The sequence below is a fragment of the Dendrobates tinctorius genome, unplaced genomic scaffold (genome assembly GCF_039654945.1).
Source record: "Dendrobates tinctorius isolate UK_male_01 unplaced genomic scaffold, ASM3965494v1 ptg000197l, whole genome shotgun sequence".
Taxonomy (NCBI): Eukaryota; Metazoa; Chordata; class Amphibia; order Anura; family Dendrobatidae; genus Dendrobates; species Dendrobates tinctorius.
The window spans coordinates 5,429,391-5,444,984 of record NW_027361864.1 but is presented as its reverse complement, the minus strand read 5'-3'; the positions used below and the strand labels follow the sequence as shown (position 1 = coordinate 5,444,984).

The window sequence follows — 15,594 nt, the reverse complement described above, 5'->3', positions numbered from 1 at the left end:
GGTCAGCTCCCCTGGAGGGGTCTGCGGTGAAGTCAGGGCTGGGGGCCCCGCCACCAGTGGACGCTGAGGCGGAGTGGCCTAGCCTGGGGCCGGCCGCCGGAGTTGCTGTGGCCAGGCTGTTTGTGGCCCTGGGTGTGATAGTGGGGGGGGCGCTCCCTGGGGGTGGTCCCGGCTCTGGGTCGGCTCCGGGGGTCCCGATGCAGCCGGTCTCTGTGGGCGTGGCCTCCTCGGCACCTGCTGCCCATGTGGGTGGAGCTTTGGGTGGCTGTGCAGCTGAAGGCTGGGGGCGTGGCTTGCCAACCAAAGGAAAAACAATGGTCTTGGCCAGCAATGAAGCAGAGACTGCAGCTGCAGCAGACAGCAGCAAGGCGCTTGCCTGGCGGGGTCCCCCGAGTCTGGGGGCTTACCTGAGGTAGGGGCGCCGGCAACTACGCAGGATGGAGCTGGAGGCAGAACTGCTCCTGGCTTCCTCCCTGCCAGTGATGGAGGCAGCTCTGTGCAAGCTGTGGGTGCAGTGCTGCTAAAACCCTATGGCAGCATGACTGGGACAGCAGCACTGTGTGCAGAACCCCCAGCAGGGAAAATGCCACCAGTAGGTGGTGGTAGCAGTGCAGAAACGGCAAAACCTGGAAATACCCAAAAAGAGAGGCAAAATGATATTGACCCCAGTGTGCATGTGAGCGAGAGTGGGGTGACTGATGGAAAGGATGAGGAGGGGGTGCGGGTATGGAAGTGTCTGTGGCTGAGGATGCGAGTGGCAGTGTGTCTAAGATGGCAAGTGTGAATGGGGTGGCAAGTGTGAATGGGGTGGCAAGTGTGAATGGGGTGGCAAGTGTGAATGGGGTGGCAAGTGTGAATGGGGTGGCAAGTGTGAATGGGGTGGCAAGTGTGAATGGGGTGGCAAGTGTGAATGGGGTGGCAAGTGTGAATGGGGTGTCTGATGGTAGTGGGAGGAGCAGGGAGGGGGCCGGTCCATCTGCCCCCCCCAGCCACCAGAGATATTAAGGAGGGGGGGCTAGAGCCTCGGGGTCTAGTCGGGGGGCTTCCTCACCTCTGGACCTCAGGGAGAGCATCTTGCGGCACAGTTTCCTGGAGGCCCTCAAAAAGGGAGAACAGACAATCGAAGTAGAGGGAAGAGAGGTGGACTTGGCCTTTCTGGCTGAATAGATACGGCCTGGCTGCCTTCCAAGATAAAAGGGAGGGGGAAACGGGGTGGCCTGGCGGAATGTGGTCCATCTTCGGTGGAGGGGCAGTGAAGCATGCCCGTCAAGGGCGAGGGTTGTAGAGCTCCTTCTGAAGATGGACTTCAGGGCGACGGACATCTTTGCCCCGATTCATCCGTTTGGCACCTCCTTCTTCGATGTCAGTTTTGTTCGGCCAGAAGGCTTAGAGCTTTTTTGGTCGAATTTCGAAATGGCAAAGGGAGCCCGGATGGCGAGACTTTGCCGTACAGGCGGCGTCTTGCTAAAATAGTGTAAAGAGGGTGATCGTCCTGACAAGTAACGAGTCACTCTCTGGGGTCGTCATCTTGACGTGGCTTTCCCGTTATGGGGACGTCACGGAGGTCCCAAAGAAAAATAGGGACGAGTATGCCATTTGGTCAGGGCGATGGACCTTCATGTTAAAGTGGAAGGTTTCAGGTGGTATGGTCACTCACATCCCCTCCTAAGAATTTCTGGGGAAGGACAGAATCCAGGGGCAACCAAAGGCCATCTTGCCTCGACCTGTGGTGACATTAGGTGTCACCTGTGTGGTGACCTAGGTCACCCGTGTAGCCGCTGCCCCCTTTCCTTTTCCAGCACCATCTCTGGCACGGCAGGGGGGAGCCAAGGGGGGGGGGCCCCGGTGGTGCAACTTCTGCTGGAGCTGAGGGTGGAGGCGTGAGGGGAACTGAGGGGTCATTGAAAGGCGAGGCTAGTACATTTGCCCACCAGTGGCAACAGGTGAGGTGCAGTAAGGACAGGGGGCAGGATAAGCCTCAGTCAACTGGGGTGATGACTGCCCCATCCTGGAGGCGGAAGCTGAAGCCTCTGAGGCCCTGGGGGAGAAGGCGGTGAGCGAGGAGATCCGGAGGATGGAGAGGGAGGAGTTGGCTGCTTCTGATAACTCTTCCCAGTATGAAAGTCTGGATGAAGAGGTACTGGAGCAGCCTAAAAAAACGGGTGACAATCGTACCGGTAAGAGTCGGAAGAACAAGGCTAAAAAAAATGTAATGCCCCCCCGACCGCTAGGGTGTCTACGGGAGGGCTCACCGGCTCTCCTCTGATCCCCCTCTCCAATCGGTTCCAAGCCCTTGATGACTCTGTTGTGTCGGAGGTCGAGGGTGAGGGACCGGACGCTACATCTGGGGTGCCTTCAGGCAGTGGCAAGGTCCATCCTCCGGGGGTTCACACTCCTCTGGAGGGGGGACTACCTCAGGGTCCAGGAGAGAGGAAACTAGTTCTGGGAAGGAGATGTCCAGTGCTGTAAAGGAGGATATGGACACCTCGGTGTCTTTAAAGAGGAGGGGTGAGTCGGGATCCTCCTCAGAGGGAGAGAGGAAATCGGGGGGTACGGATAAAAAAAACAGGCCACCTAACTCAATCACCCATGATGGCGGAAACTACCCTGTTGACTCTGGCGTCGATTAATGTCGCCAGCATAAAGTCGGATACGGCTAGATTTACGGCCTTTGATTTTTTCACCCGGGTTGAGGCTGATATTTTATTTTTGCAGGAGACCAGACTAACGGACCTGGGGTCCATCTACAAAGCAAAGAGGGAATGGAGGAGTGGGCCCTCATAGTGGTCTCTTGCGGCCGAGCCGTATAGCGGTCCTTTTTAAGACCGCGGAGGTGGAATGCAGACGGGTGATCGAGGTAGAAATGGGGAGATGTTTGGTCCTTGACGTCTTCATGAGGGGACAGGAGCTTCGGCTCATCAATATTTATGGCCCGCAATCTAAGTGGGACCGTAAATGTCTCTTCCTGAGGATCAAGCCCTATCTTTTTACGAGTCAGCAGGTGGTCTTCGGTGGAGATTTTAATACTATAACCAGACTCCGTGATAGGGGAGGCCTCGGAGACCTGCTGGCTTATGATAGCATAGCCCTGAATAGCATAGTAAACGAAGCTCGCCTGGTGGATGTCCACATCGAGCACACCCCAGTTCACTGGGGTTTCACCTTTTATAGGGGAAGCAGTAGGTCTAGGATAGATAGGATTTTTTAAAGGAGGAAGCCGTCTCTTCTGCTGTGTCCGCTGTTGAGGTGGAGTTCTCCGATCACTGTTTAATTTTCTTTACTTTGAATGTTACAGAGACTCCCCGCATGGGGAAAGGCCTATGGAAGCTGAATTCGTCCCTTCTCGAAGAAGCAGAAGTAAGACAGTCTATTGAGGAATTTCTTCAGAGCCAGGTACCTCTCTTAGGTCTTTGTAGCAGTAAGTCTGAGTGGTGGGAGAGCTTCAAAAGAAGGGTAGCAAGGTTCTTCCGTCAGCTCTCGAGCCTCAGGGGCCTGAACAGGTACCGCCTGTATCGGCAGCTCGTCTCGACTGGAGGGGATCAAAAGGAAATCTCCAGGGTGAAGACCTTGCTCAAGGGGTGCCAGTATAATAGGCACCCGCCGCCGATGCCCCTTCAGCGGCCGAGCCCGCCGCAGCGTCTCCGCACCTGCACGCTCCTGTCCCGCTCTCTTCCTCTGGTGGGGGGGGGCGTCGCTGAGGGGCGGGGCTGCAGGATATTTCAGGCGTCCTCCCTATGAGGAGGGCGCCTGGTGATCATGTGGTACTCCTGCACCTTTCTGACCGCTACAGTTCCACTGTAGTCCTCACTTCACATATTTTCCTTGTCACCCGTCTGCTCCGCTTCTGTCCCTGTACCGCCCTCCTTGCCTGCCCCGCTCTGTCTGTGCATTTCCCCAGTGTCTTCCCTGTCTGTCGGCTGTGTTAGACCCTCTCCGCCTGTCTCTCCATACCCTTCCCTGCTGCTCCTATTGTTCCTCCTTCCCGCCCAGGAATCCCTGCTCTAGTTCCTTAGTTCTGTCTGTCTCCCATAGCCTTGCTGTCCTTCGAGCCGTCCCTCTTGGTTCCGGCTGTCGCACCTCTGTCCCCTGTGGTCCTGCCCCAAACGATCCCTGTATAGGGGTCGGTCTTCACCTGGCGTGCTCGTCCCAGGGGCTCCGGATCCGCGATCCAGAGGGTCCACGCTCGGACGTAGCCTGTTCCTAATCGTCACACATATCCTTGGTTTTTGAGAGGGATTTCAGGAGGTACCACTCGCCCGACCCTTACAGAAACTGCAGGTTGTCAGTGAATTGTAAGATGGTGACAGGACTGATCGACAGTACGGGATCCCTGAACAGATTCAAATCAGGGATCCTGGAGGTGGTCAGATCCTTCTACTCACACCTCTTGGGGAGGAGGGATCCTGATCGGGATGAGATGTCGGCTTTCCTGGCTGAAAACATCCCTGAGCCGGGGGATGACCCCTATCTTCATGTTTTGACAGAAGCATTCAGGGAAGAGGAAGGGAGACGGGCGATTGATGGGCTCCGGCCCAAAAAGTCGCCTGGTCCGGATGGCTTAACATCTGAGTTCTACAAGACTTTTAGGGACTCTTTGGTCCCCCTCTTGACTGAGGTGTTTAATGAGTGTCTCTCCTTGGCCATTCTGCCCAGTTCAATGAGGAAGTCAGCCCTGATTATTCTGTCAAAGGGTAAAGACTCGTCCCGTATTGAGAATTGGCATCCCATAGCGCTTCTCAATACGGACCGAAAGGTTCTGGCAAAGGTGTTTTTAATCGGTTGGTGAAGTTTGCGCCCCAGCTCCTTTCGGAGGCCCAGCACTGCGCTGTTCCAGGCCGCAGGACATTTAGTGTTGCTCGGTGTCCGGGAGGCAGTGGAGCAGGGCAGGTCAGGTCACTGGAAGGGGTACTTGCTGTTCTTAGACCAGGCGAAGGCATTTGACTGGGTTAACCATGAGTACCTCTGGTCCGTCCTTCTGAGGTATGGTCTGCCTGGGAGGTTTGTTGATTGGTTGAGAGTTTTATACAATGGGGCAGAGACTTTTCTGCTCGTGAACGGTTGGGTCGGACACCCTTTCAAGGTGAGGTCTGGTGTCCGCCAGGGCTGTCCTCTGAGCCCACCGTTATACGTGTTCGCTATTGACCCCCTTTTAAGGAGGGTGGAGCGCAGACCATTGGTGGGAGTCGGGATGGATCAGGTGGAGCCAGAGGCCGCCTTGAGGGTAGTGGCGTATGCTGACGTTTCTCTTTTTGTATCCTCGAGAGAGGAGGCAGATTGGATGATATCTGAGGTTGAACGCTACTCGGTGGCATCCGGGTCCATGATCAACCGGGAAAAGTGTGAGAGTCTCTGGCTGGGAGGGGGAGATCCAAGTTTTGATCTCCCAGACACCCTTCCAGGGCCTCAGGCCACAGCAAAATTATTAGGCATCAGTTTCGGCCCGGGGGACTATCCCCAGCAAAACTGGGAGGGCAGACTTAAGGTTGCCGCCCAGAAGGTGGATCAGTGGAAGGGTTGGTCTTTGACCCTAAGGGAAAGGGTTAGTCTTGCCAAGGGCTATTTGCTTCCTTTGCTAATATATCTGGGCAGCGTCTGCATCTTGCCAGAGCCTCTTTGGACACGGGTCTACAGCCTGTTTTTCCAATTATTATGTGGAAATAGGCTGAACCTAAATCAAGAGGAAGGTCACGTACCGCACGAGGAGACTAGGAGAGTTGGGTATGGTCAACCCACTGGTGTTTCTAGTAAAAACCTTTCTTAAGGCAAACATCGCCAACCTCTGGTTAGAGGGCTCCTCCGTGGGTATTCTGTAGGGGGTGGTTTCGGCCTTTCTTCCAGGAATGGGAGACAGGAGGGCAGGTGAAGGACCTTCATACACCTCATGGGCATCTTCCGGCTTATGTTACCCCGGTTCTGAAGGTGATCCGTCGGTGGGGTCTGGGAGATCAGGATCATGTTGAGAAGGTTTCTTGACAATAGGGTCCTGTTGACCCACTTTCAGAAGCCCCTGGCGCTCAGGGATTGCCCAAGCCGGGATCTGAAGGTGGGGCTCGAGTTATTGAACTCTAAGCGGATCCCCTTGAAGTTTTAGGACTTGGCGCTGCTTCCATGGGAAGCTGTGAGGGACAACCTGAAGTGCAGGAGCTCTGATGACTGGGATTGTCCCCGCGAGGAGTGTGGCGGTATGCTTGAAAGCATGGGGCACTTCCTGCTTCGGTGTACCTTTAATACAGAGGTCTACAGCAGGGTGGGTGTTCCATTGGCTGGCAGGCCTCTCCTATGTGGAGTGGCTCTATGGGGCATTCAGGTCCCTTGGTGGCCGAGATCAGGGCACTGTTTTCTTAGTTAGTTTAGTAACTAGGTTCTACACATGGAATGCACGGTGTCTAGTGTCTACTCAGCGGAAAGTCCTCCCCAGGGAAGAGGTGATTAGGAACATCCTGGGTGACCTGGCAAAAGTGCGCTCACTGGAGTTTGAGAGGCTGGGTGCAGGGAGGGCCTCACTTCTATGGAGGGGTTTCTCCTTTAACGTGCCCTAGGGAGAGTTAGGTTCTGTGTGCCTGTGATAGGGTTGAGTTAAGGCCCCGTTAAACATAACGAGGTCCCAGCGATCCCACCAACTATCCGACATGGATGGGATCGCTGGGACATCGTTAGACAGCCCCTCCAGCGATCAGGACCAGCGAGCAAGCTGGTTTCTAATGTAAACATCGGGTATCCAGGAGCCGCAGCTCTTGGATGCCTGCTGTTTACCTTGGAAACTGGCGTACACACTGGTTTCCAAGGTAAACATCGGGTATCTAAGAGCCGCACGGCTCCTGGATAACCGATGTTTACATTAGAAACCAGCGTCGCTGATCGCTGGTCTCTCGCTGCCACACGCAGCGATGCGTGCTGGCCAGTGGGAGACCAGCGATCAAATAATGGCCCAGGACGATCGAGCACGATCAGCGATACCAAGCAGGGGGGACGGTCACTGATCCCCGTCACACACAGCCATCTTGCTGGCGAGATCGCTTTGGCGTCACAAAAACAGCGATCTCGCTAGCGAGATCGCTGTGTGTGACGAGGACTTTAGTCTTTTTTATCCTTTTATATTTATTTTTTAGGGTCAGATAGATGTGTAGGGACAGGGAAGGACAGATAGGGACAGTCTTTAGGGACAGGTAGTTAGTATTAGATTGGTAGTGAGGGTCACTGAGGGACAGGTAGGGAGCGATTGGTTGGGCTATAGGGACAGGTTTTTTTCTCTTTTGTGTTGTTAGGGAGGGTCAGGGTGATGTGCGGTAGATTAGGGCGAGAGCCTCTATGGTCTCCAGTTCCTGGTGGTGGGCTGTATCCCTCTTATAGATTTTTGTTTTCTAATTGGTAACCCGGGCATAGGGCTTGCAAGCATTGGACTTGGGCCTGTTCTTTGGTCATGGTTAAGGTGTGCAGTGGTTATTATTGATATACTAGATGGTGGCCCGATTCTAACGCATCGGGTATTCTAGACTATGGCCAATTCGCATGCGTTTTCCCTCGTAAAACATGCGTTTTTCACGCCATTTTCGAGTGCGGAATTCAAGCGCATTCCAAGCGATTTGAAGCATCGCTTGGAATGTGATTGACAGGTTGGTCACACTTGTTAAGCATAGTGTTTGACAATTGTGATCAACTTTTTAATATTGATTCAAACCACAATTTTTTCCAAGTATTTAAATAAACACTTCAACACATGAATCCACACTTGCGGACAAAAAAAGAATATTACTCCTTCTTATCTAAAATGAAGCGAACTACAATTATATTAAAAACATGTAACTTTATTAAACAAAATAAAGACATTTAAAATTGGCTACATATTCATTGTTTCCTGATAACATACCCCAAAAGGGGAAAAAAAAAAAAAAAAAAAAAAAACAGCACACAATAACAATGGAGGTTCTAATCCATACGCATATCCAAAGTGTTATTTCATATAAACCTGTACCTAAGTATCATTAATAATACACTAAGAAGAGCAGTTTATTTAATCACCATCCAAAACAAACATTAATATTCCTATCCAGAAAAAATCATGTCATTGATCTCCCAGGATATGATTTTTTTCTGGATAGGAATATTAATGGTTTGTTTTGGATGGTGATTAAATAAACTGCTCTTCTTAGTGTATTATTAATGATACTTAGGTACAGGTCAGGAAGCAATGAATATGTAGCCAATTTTAAATGTCTTTATTTTGTTTAATAGAGTTACAGGTTTTTAATATAATTGTGGTTCGCTTCGTTTTGGATAAGAAGGAGTAATATTCTTTTTTGTCCGCAAGTGTGGATTTTTACTATTGATGCTGCCTATGCAGTGAAGGATCGGTGGTGACGTCACTCTCGTGAGAACGTGACGTCATCAGCGGTCTTTCGCGCAAAGCATTACTGGGACCGGAAGATGCCGGGCACGTGGTAAGAGGAGGGAAAGAGTCCGGGGGCCGTCGGAAGGTGAGATCACTTTTTTATTTTAATTCTATTTTTTACAGGTTTATGGTACCCAGGGTCAGGAGGAGTCTCCTCTCCTCCGGACCCTGGGTACCGGCTAGCGCCGGTCATCTACCGGGTGCGTCGCCGCTGACGTCAGTGCGGCCGGAGATGACCCGCGGCAACCGTCCGAAGATCAGCGGCTAACGCCGCTGATCTCCCGACAGTAGCGGTGGCGTGCGTCCTTCGAATTCCGGACTGCACCTGCGCACTGCGCCTGTCGCTGATTGTCTGTAACGGAAATCCTGCACCAGACAGAATTAGACAATTATATAGTAGATATTATTGATATATGTTATTATAAGATTGTATATATTGTGAGGTAGCGCTGTTATTCAAGTAGGGGATACTCACTTAGCCGCCACAAAACCAGATCCGGCACGGGTTTTCCATAAACAATCATAGTCCATGCGGTTTATTTAGCATCATAAACCCACAGCGGCAACATAAAGTTCACTTAATCAGCATAGCGTCCATGACAGAGTTCAGCTCTGCAATCCCTGTGGTCACACAGGTTATGCATACACAGGATCGTCAGTCTCAGTTATCTCACCCACGTCAGGGTTTCCTCTTAGTTCCTTCATCATGCTGCAGACGTCCATTTCGTCAAGGGAATCATCAGGCACATGCAGCCATTCAACACAGCGTTCCTTGCTGTCAGGAAGACAGCCCCATCTCTCTGAGACGGGACCTTCCAAAACGAACAAACCAGGTCCCAGCATTCACTACATGTGACCTACCCTGGCCACCTTATACGATCCGTAGCCACGCCCACCGGGTCACATGGCTATGACCTCATCACAGGTCCTTGAACCATTAACACACTTATCACAACGTTCTCAAACACACACCCTGGGTGGGTTTGCAGGTGAAGCTATGTGCACACGGAGTTTTTTGGCTCTGCGGATTTTGTAGTAAAAACCGCAGATAAATCCGCAGGACTAAAGTCCTGCGGTTTTGCACCTCATAATGGATGAGGTGTGAAACTGCAGCGTTTATACACTAAAGAATTGACATGCTGCGGATTGTAAACCGCAGCAAAACCACGCGGAAAAATCCGCAGCATGTGCACAGCGTTTTCCAGTTTACCATTGAAAACAATGGTACTGTACGACGCACCTAAATCTGCTGCGGACCCGCAGCTGCAGAAACGCTGCGGATCCGCAGCAGAATCCACACCATGTGCACATACCCTAACTGGGCCCGCCCGCCTCCTCAATTACCTGGAGACTTCTCCCTGACACATTGAAACAACACCTCAGCAGTATCATTGCTGATCAACACACACACAAGTCTCCATCTCAAGGCCACCCACCTTGAGATACATAACGGTCCTTCAGGATTCTGCCACTCACCCTCTCTCTTGGGACATCCACACAGCGCCCCCTAGCGGACACAGTGGTCACTACACCACAATATATACAGTTGTGGCCAAAAGTATTGACACCCAGGCAATTCTGTCAGATAATACTCAGTTTCTTCCTGAAAATGATTGCAAACACAAATTCTTTGGTATTATCTTCATTTAATTTGTCTTAAATGAAAAAACACAAAAAGAATTGTCCTAAAGCCAAATTGGATATAATTCCACACCAAACATAAAAAAAGAGGGTGGACAAAAGTATTGGCACTGTTCGAAAAATCATGTGATGCTTCTCTAATTTGTGTAATTAACAGCACCTGTAACTTACCTGTGGCACCTAACAGGTGTTGGCAATAACTAAATCGCACTTGCAGCCAGCTGACATGGATTAAAGTTGACTCAACCTCTGTCCTGTGTCCTTGTGTGTACCACATTGAGCATGGAGAAAAGAAAGAAGACCAAAGAACTGTCTGAGGACTTGAGAAACCAAATTGTGAGGAAGCATGAGCAATCTCAAGGCTACAAGTCCAACTCCAAAGACCTGAATGTTCCTGTGTCTACCGTGCGCAGTGTCATCAAGAAGTTTAAAGCCCATGGCACTGTGGCTAACCTCCCTAGATGTGGACGGAAAAGAAAAATTGACAAGAGATTTCAACGCAAGATTGTGCGGATGTTGGATAAAGAACCTCGACTAACATCCAAACAAGTTCAAGCTGCCCTGCAGTCCGAGGGTACAGCAGTGTCAACCCGTACTACCCGTCGGCGTCTGAATGAAAAGGGACTGTATGGTAGGAGACCCAGGAAGACTCCACTTCTTACCCCGAGACACAAAAAAGCCAGGCTGAAGTTTGCCAAAACGTACCTGAAAAAGCCTAAAACGTTTTGGAAGAATGTTCTCTGGTCAGATGAGACAAAAGTAGAGCTTTTTGGGCAAAGGCATCAACATAGAGTTTACAGGAGAAAAAAAGAGGCATTCAAAGAAAAAAACACGGTCCCTACAGTCAAACATGGCGGAGGTTCCCTGATGTTTTGGGGTTGCTTTGCTGCCTCTGGCACTGGACTGCTTGACCGTGTGCATGGCATTATGAAGTCTGAAGACTACCAACAAATTTTGCAGCATAATGTAGGGCCCAGTGTGAGAAAGCTGGGTCTCTCAGAGGTCATGGGTCTTCCAGCAGGACAATGACCCAAAACACACTTCAAAAATCACTAGAAAATGGTTTGAGAGAAAGCACTGGAGACTTCTAAGGTGGCCAGCAATGAGTCCAGACCTGAATCCCATAGAACACCTGTGGAGAGATCTAAAAATGGCAGTTTGGAGAAGGCACCCTTCAAATATCAGGGACCTGGAGCAGTTTGCCAAAGAAGAATGGTCTAAAATTCCAGCAGAGCATTGTAAGAAACTCATTGATGGTTACTGGAAGCGGTTGGTCGCAGTTATTTTGGCTAAAGGTTGTTCAATCAAGTATTAGGCTGAGGGTGCCAATACTTTTGTCTGGCCCATTTTTGGAGTTTTGTGTGAAATGATCAATGTTTTGCTTTTTGCTTCCTTCTCTTTTGTGTTTTTTCATTTAAGACAAATTAAATGAAGATAATACCAAAGAATTTGTGTTTGCAATCATTTTCAGGAAGAAACTGAATATTATATGACAGAATTGCAGGGGTGTCAATACTTTTGGCCACAACTGTATATATGTTGTAGGTGTACTATGATGCGTGTAGGGGGGATTTAGTTTAGGTGGGGTGGGGTTTTTTTTGGGTGGGAGGGGGTAATGGGTTTTGAAGAATGGACGTCCGGCGGGATGCCAAGAAGATGGGAAAAAAAGGCCATAAACTTGTATGGACCTTGCGGTGTGATAGGTCACAAGCTTTCGTGGGATCTTTGGGGAATGGTGGTAGTTTAGTTTAGGAGGGAAAAATAAAATAAAATTTTTTAAAAATGTTATATATATATATATATATATATACATACATACACACACACACACAGTATATAAGTTTTGGCCAGGTGGCCCATTTACTTTCTTTACGGCTGTTGGCCTAATATTTTTTTTTTTTCTAGAGGTGAATGCATGAGTATGAGTGTGAGGGGAAAAAAGGTACATAGGAAGGGAAAAAAACGATATAGGTTGAGGTCTCTTCCTTTGCTGGGGGGTATTAATGAAATGGAGGAGCATTTTTTCTGCTGGACATTTTTGGGGTTTATGAATAAAGGGTTTTTTATTGCGTTTGTCTGTAAGTTTTGTTTTGTACTTTTATAATAAAAAAGAGATACAGGATGTAACTCAGGATCAGTAATGTAATGTATGTACACAGTGACTCCACCAGCAGAATAGTGAGTGCAGCTCTGGAGTATAATGCAGGATGTAACTCAGGATCAGTACAGGATCAGTAATGTAATGTATGTACACAGTGACTTCACCAGCAGAATAGTGAGTGCAGCTCTGGGGAATAATACAGGATGTAACTCAGGATCAGTAATGTAATGTATGTACACAGTGACTGCACCAGCAGAATAGTGAGTGCAGCTCTGGGGTATAATACAGGATGTAAGTCAGGATCAGTAATGTAATGTATGTACACAGTGACTGCACCAGCAGAATAGTGAGTGCAGCTCTGGGGTATAATACAGGATGTAACTCAGGATCAGTAATGTAATGTATGTACACAGTGACTGCACCAGCAGAATAGTGAGTGCAGCTCTGGGGTATAATACAGGATGTAACTCAGGATCAGTACTGTAATGTATGTACACAGTGACTGCACCAGCAGAATAGTGAGTGCAGCTCTGGAGTATAATACAGGAGGTAACTCAGGATCAGTACAGGATCAGTAATGTATGTACACAGTGACTGCACCAGCAGAATAGTGAGTGCAGCTCTGGGGTATAACGCAGGCTCAGTGCTGTGTGCACACATGATGTTTGCCTCCATAGTGTGCTCCCTTCACAGCCATCTATACACCGCCCCGGTCTCCGTTGCTCCCCGCTGTCCGTTCTTGCTCTCCCCTCGGTTGTATACCGGACATCCCCTCCAGTGCGGCCTCCCTCTCCCGCCGGCCTCTCACCGACCTGTTCCCCGGGGCCTGCTCCCGGCGCCGCTCTCCTCTTCCTGCTAGCTGCTCTTCGGGTCATGCTCTCGCCCGCACAGCTCCCGCGCCCGCATGGAGACCGCCCGGGCCGCTGGAAGATCTGTCATATAACGGGAGGCGGAACCGAGAGCAGCACAGAGCACGGCCAGCAAAAACGACAAAAACCAGAACGCGACGGCCGACACGTGACCTCTCACCCCGAGCGGCGGGTGTCACACGTCATACTACGCCGTAAGCTGGCCACGCCTGCGTCTCCTGGCAACACAGAGGAGGCGGAGATATGGTAATTGCTTAGCGGTGGGCGTGTCCGTCCATGAGGGGGCGCTGTGCGCTGAGCCGACTGCGGTTCTTCTGTCCGTTTTTTATGAGAAGTACGGACGAGCCCAGCGCGTGTTGTGAGAAATCATTGGCTTCCAGCACTGCATGCGGCTGGTTGGTCTTTTTCTGTTTGCATTCTTTCTTTCCTTCTTCCAAGAGCCATGACTTTTTTTTATTTTTTTCCGTCACAGTCGCCTTACAAGGGTTGTTTTTTTTTTCCTGGACGCGTTCACTTTACTGAAAAACATGAAAAAAAAAATGCCAGATACGCTGAAAGGTGAAATGGAGAAAAAAAATGCAATTCCACCTTGGTTTTTTTTATTTTTGTTTTTACTGCATTCACTTTACACTAAAAATAACCCGGAAGGGCGAATCTCCGGGTCAGGACGGCTGTAGCCGAACCAAAGGTGTCAAGATTTTTTTTTGTTTAGCTATTTTTATATTTTGATAGATCGGGATTTTCTGAACTCTGCGATACCAATTACAGTATATGTAGTGTTTGACTTTTATTATCTTTACTTGGTGACGAGGAGGGTGATTTCAATGTTTAGATTACTTTTATTTATTTTTTACATATTTTTTCAAACCTTTTTGTTTCTTACTTGTATTTATAAGTCCCCTCAGGTGACCTGAACCTGCGATCGTCTGATCGCTTGTGCTATACACAGCTGTCCTCCTTTGGAGTCCGGCCATAGGCAAAGCTTCAATGAAGAGTCCGTAATGACAGGCACAGAGATCCTAAGCAGACCCCCCGGCTGTAATAGTAATCCATCGGCACTCCGCGATCACGTCACTGGCGCGTGGAAAGTCTCTGCGCACCACCCATAGCTATTGGAGGCATTTTCTGGCCATAACACACAGCCTACCATGCCGTGTATGAAGCGAGCTCCCCTCATAAGCCCCTTCCATACACCCACTACCGAGTTTCACCATGTCGCCAAGGGGTTTAACATGTTTTAAATAATTTTATATTTTGATAGTTCTGACCAGTGGCGTAACTAGAGTCCAATGGGTCCCGGTCCAGGTTTGCCCCCACATCCTGGTGTATATATCCCCCATACTGGTATATATGTCCCTTATCCTGGTATATATACTCCCAATCCTGGTATATACGCATCCCTTATCCTGGTATATATATTCCCCATCCTGGAATATATATCTCATTATTATTATTTATTTATATAGCACCATTGATTCCATGGTGCTGTACATGAGAAGGGGTTACATACAAATTACAGATATCACTTACAGTAAACAAACTAACAATGACAGACTGATAGAGCGGAGAGAGGACCCTGCCCTTTCGGGCTTACATGCTACAGGATGGTGGGGAAGGAGACAGTAGGTTGGGGGGTTGCAGCAGTTCCGGTGTAGGTTGAGGTGATATCACCGGTAGTGGTGAGGAGGTAGTGGGGTCACTGCAGGCTGTAGGCTTTCCTGAAGAGGTGGGTTTTCAGGTTCCGTTTGAAGGATCCGAATGTGGTTGATAGCTGGACGTCTTGGGGAAAAGAATTCCAGAGGATGGGGGCTATTCGGGAGAAGTCTTGGAGGCGGTTGGATGAGGAGCGAATAAGTGTGGAGGAGAGAAGGAGGTCTTGGGAGAAACGAAGATTACGTGAGGGAAGATATCAGGACATTAATTCAGAGACATATGGGGGAGACAGGTTATAGATGGCCTTGTAGGTCAGTATTAGTCATTTGAACTGGATATGCTGAGAGAATGGGAGCCAGTGAAGAGATTTGCAGAGGGGAGAAGCGGAGGAGTAGCGAGGAGAAAGATGAATTAGTCGGGCAGCAGAGTTAAGGATGGACTGGAGAGGTGCGAGGGTGTAAGGAGGGAGACCACAGAAAAGGATGTAGCAGTAGTCGAGGCGGGAGATGATGAGGGCATGCACAAGCATTTTAGTAGATTGAGGGTTGAGGAAAGGACGGATTCTGGAAATATTTTTGAGCTGGAGGTGACAGGCGGTAGAAAGGGCTTGCATGTGCGGTTTGAAGGACAGGGCAGAGTTAAAGGTTACTCTGAGGCAGCGGACTTCCGGTACTGGGGAAAGTATGATGTCTCTTATCATGGTATATATATTTATCTTCCATCCTGGTAGAGGATGGAATGAATTGAGGCTTGCAAGAGATGTCAAAAGCAATAATAAAGGATTTTGGGGATATGTCAAAAGTAAAAGAAAAGTCAAAGATGCTATAGGATTTTTACAGGATGAAAATGATGAAATGGTAAGACAGGATGTTGAGAAGGCTGAACTTTTAAATTCCTATTTTGCATCTGTTTTCTCTCAGAAAGGAAATGTAACACCTACT

The 15,594-nt window shown here is 49.4% G+C and overlaps 1 protein-coding gene across 4 annotated transcripts in view; it reads right to left on the bottom strand.

The window, feature by feature from the left end:
* DCAF12 (DDB1 and CUL4 associated factor 12) overlaps positions 1-13,215 on the bottom strand; it is a 65,387-nt gene extending 52,172 nt beyond the window's left edge. For 3 of the 4 annotated variants that reach the window (XM_073553174.1, XM_073553175.1, XM_073553177.1), the window contains exon 1: positions 12,944-13,215. In XM_073553174.1, coding sequence (XP_073409275.1) covers positions 12,944-13,006 — 63 coding nt within the window. In that variant the 5' untranslated portion in view covers positions 13,007-13,215. The remainder of the gene's footprint in view (positions 1-12,943) is intronic. The other variant, XM_073553176.1, reaches the window with a different exon arrangement.
* Positions 13,216-15,594: the final 2,379 nt, after the last annotated feature.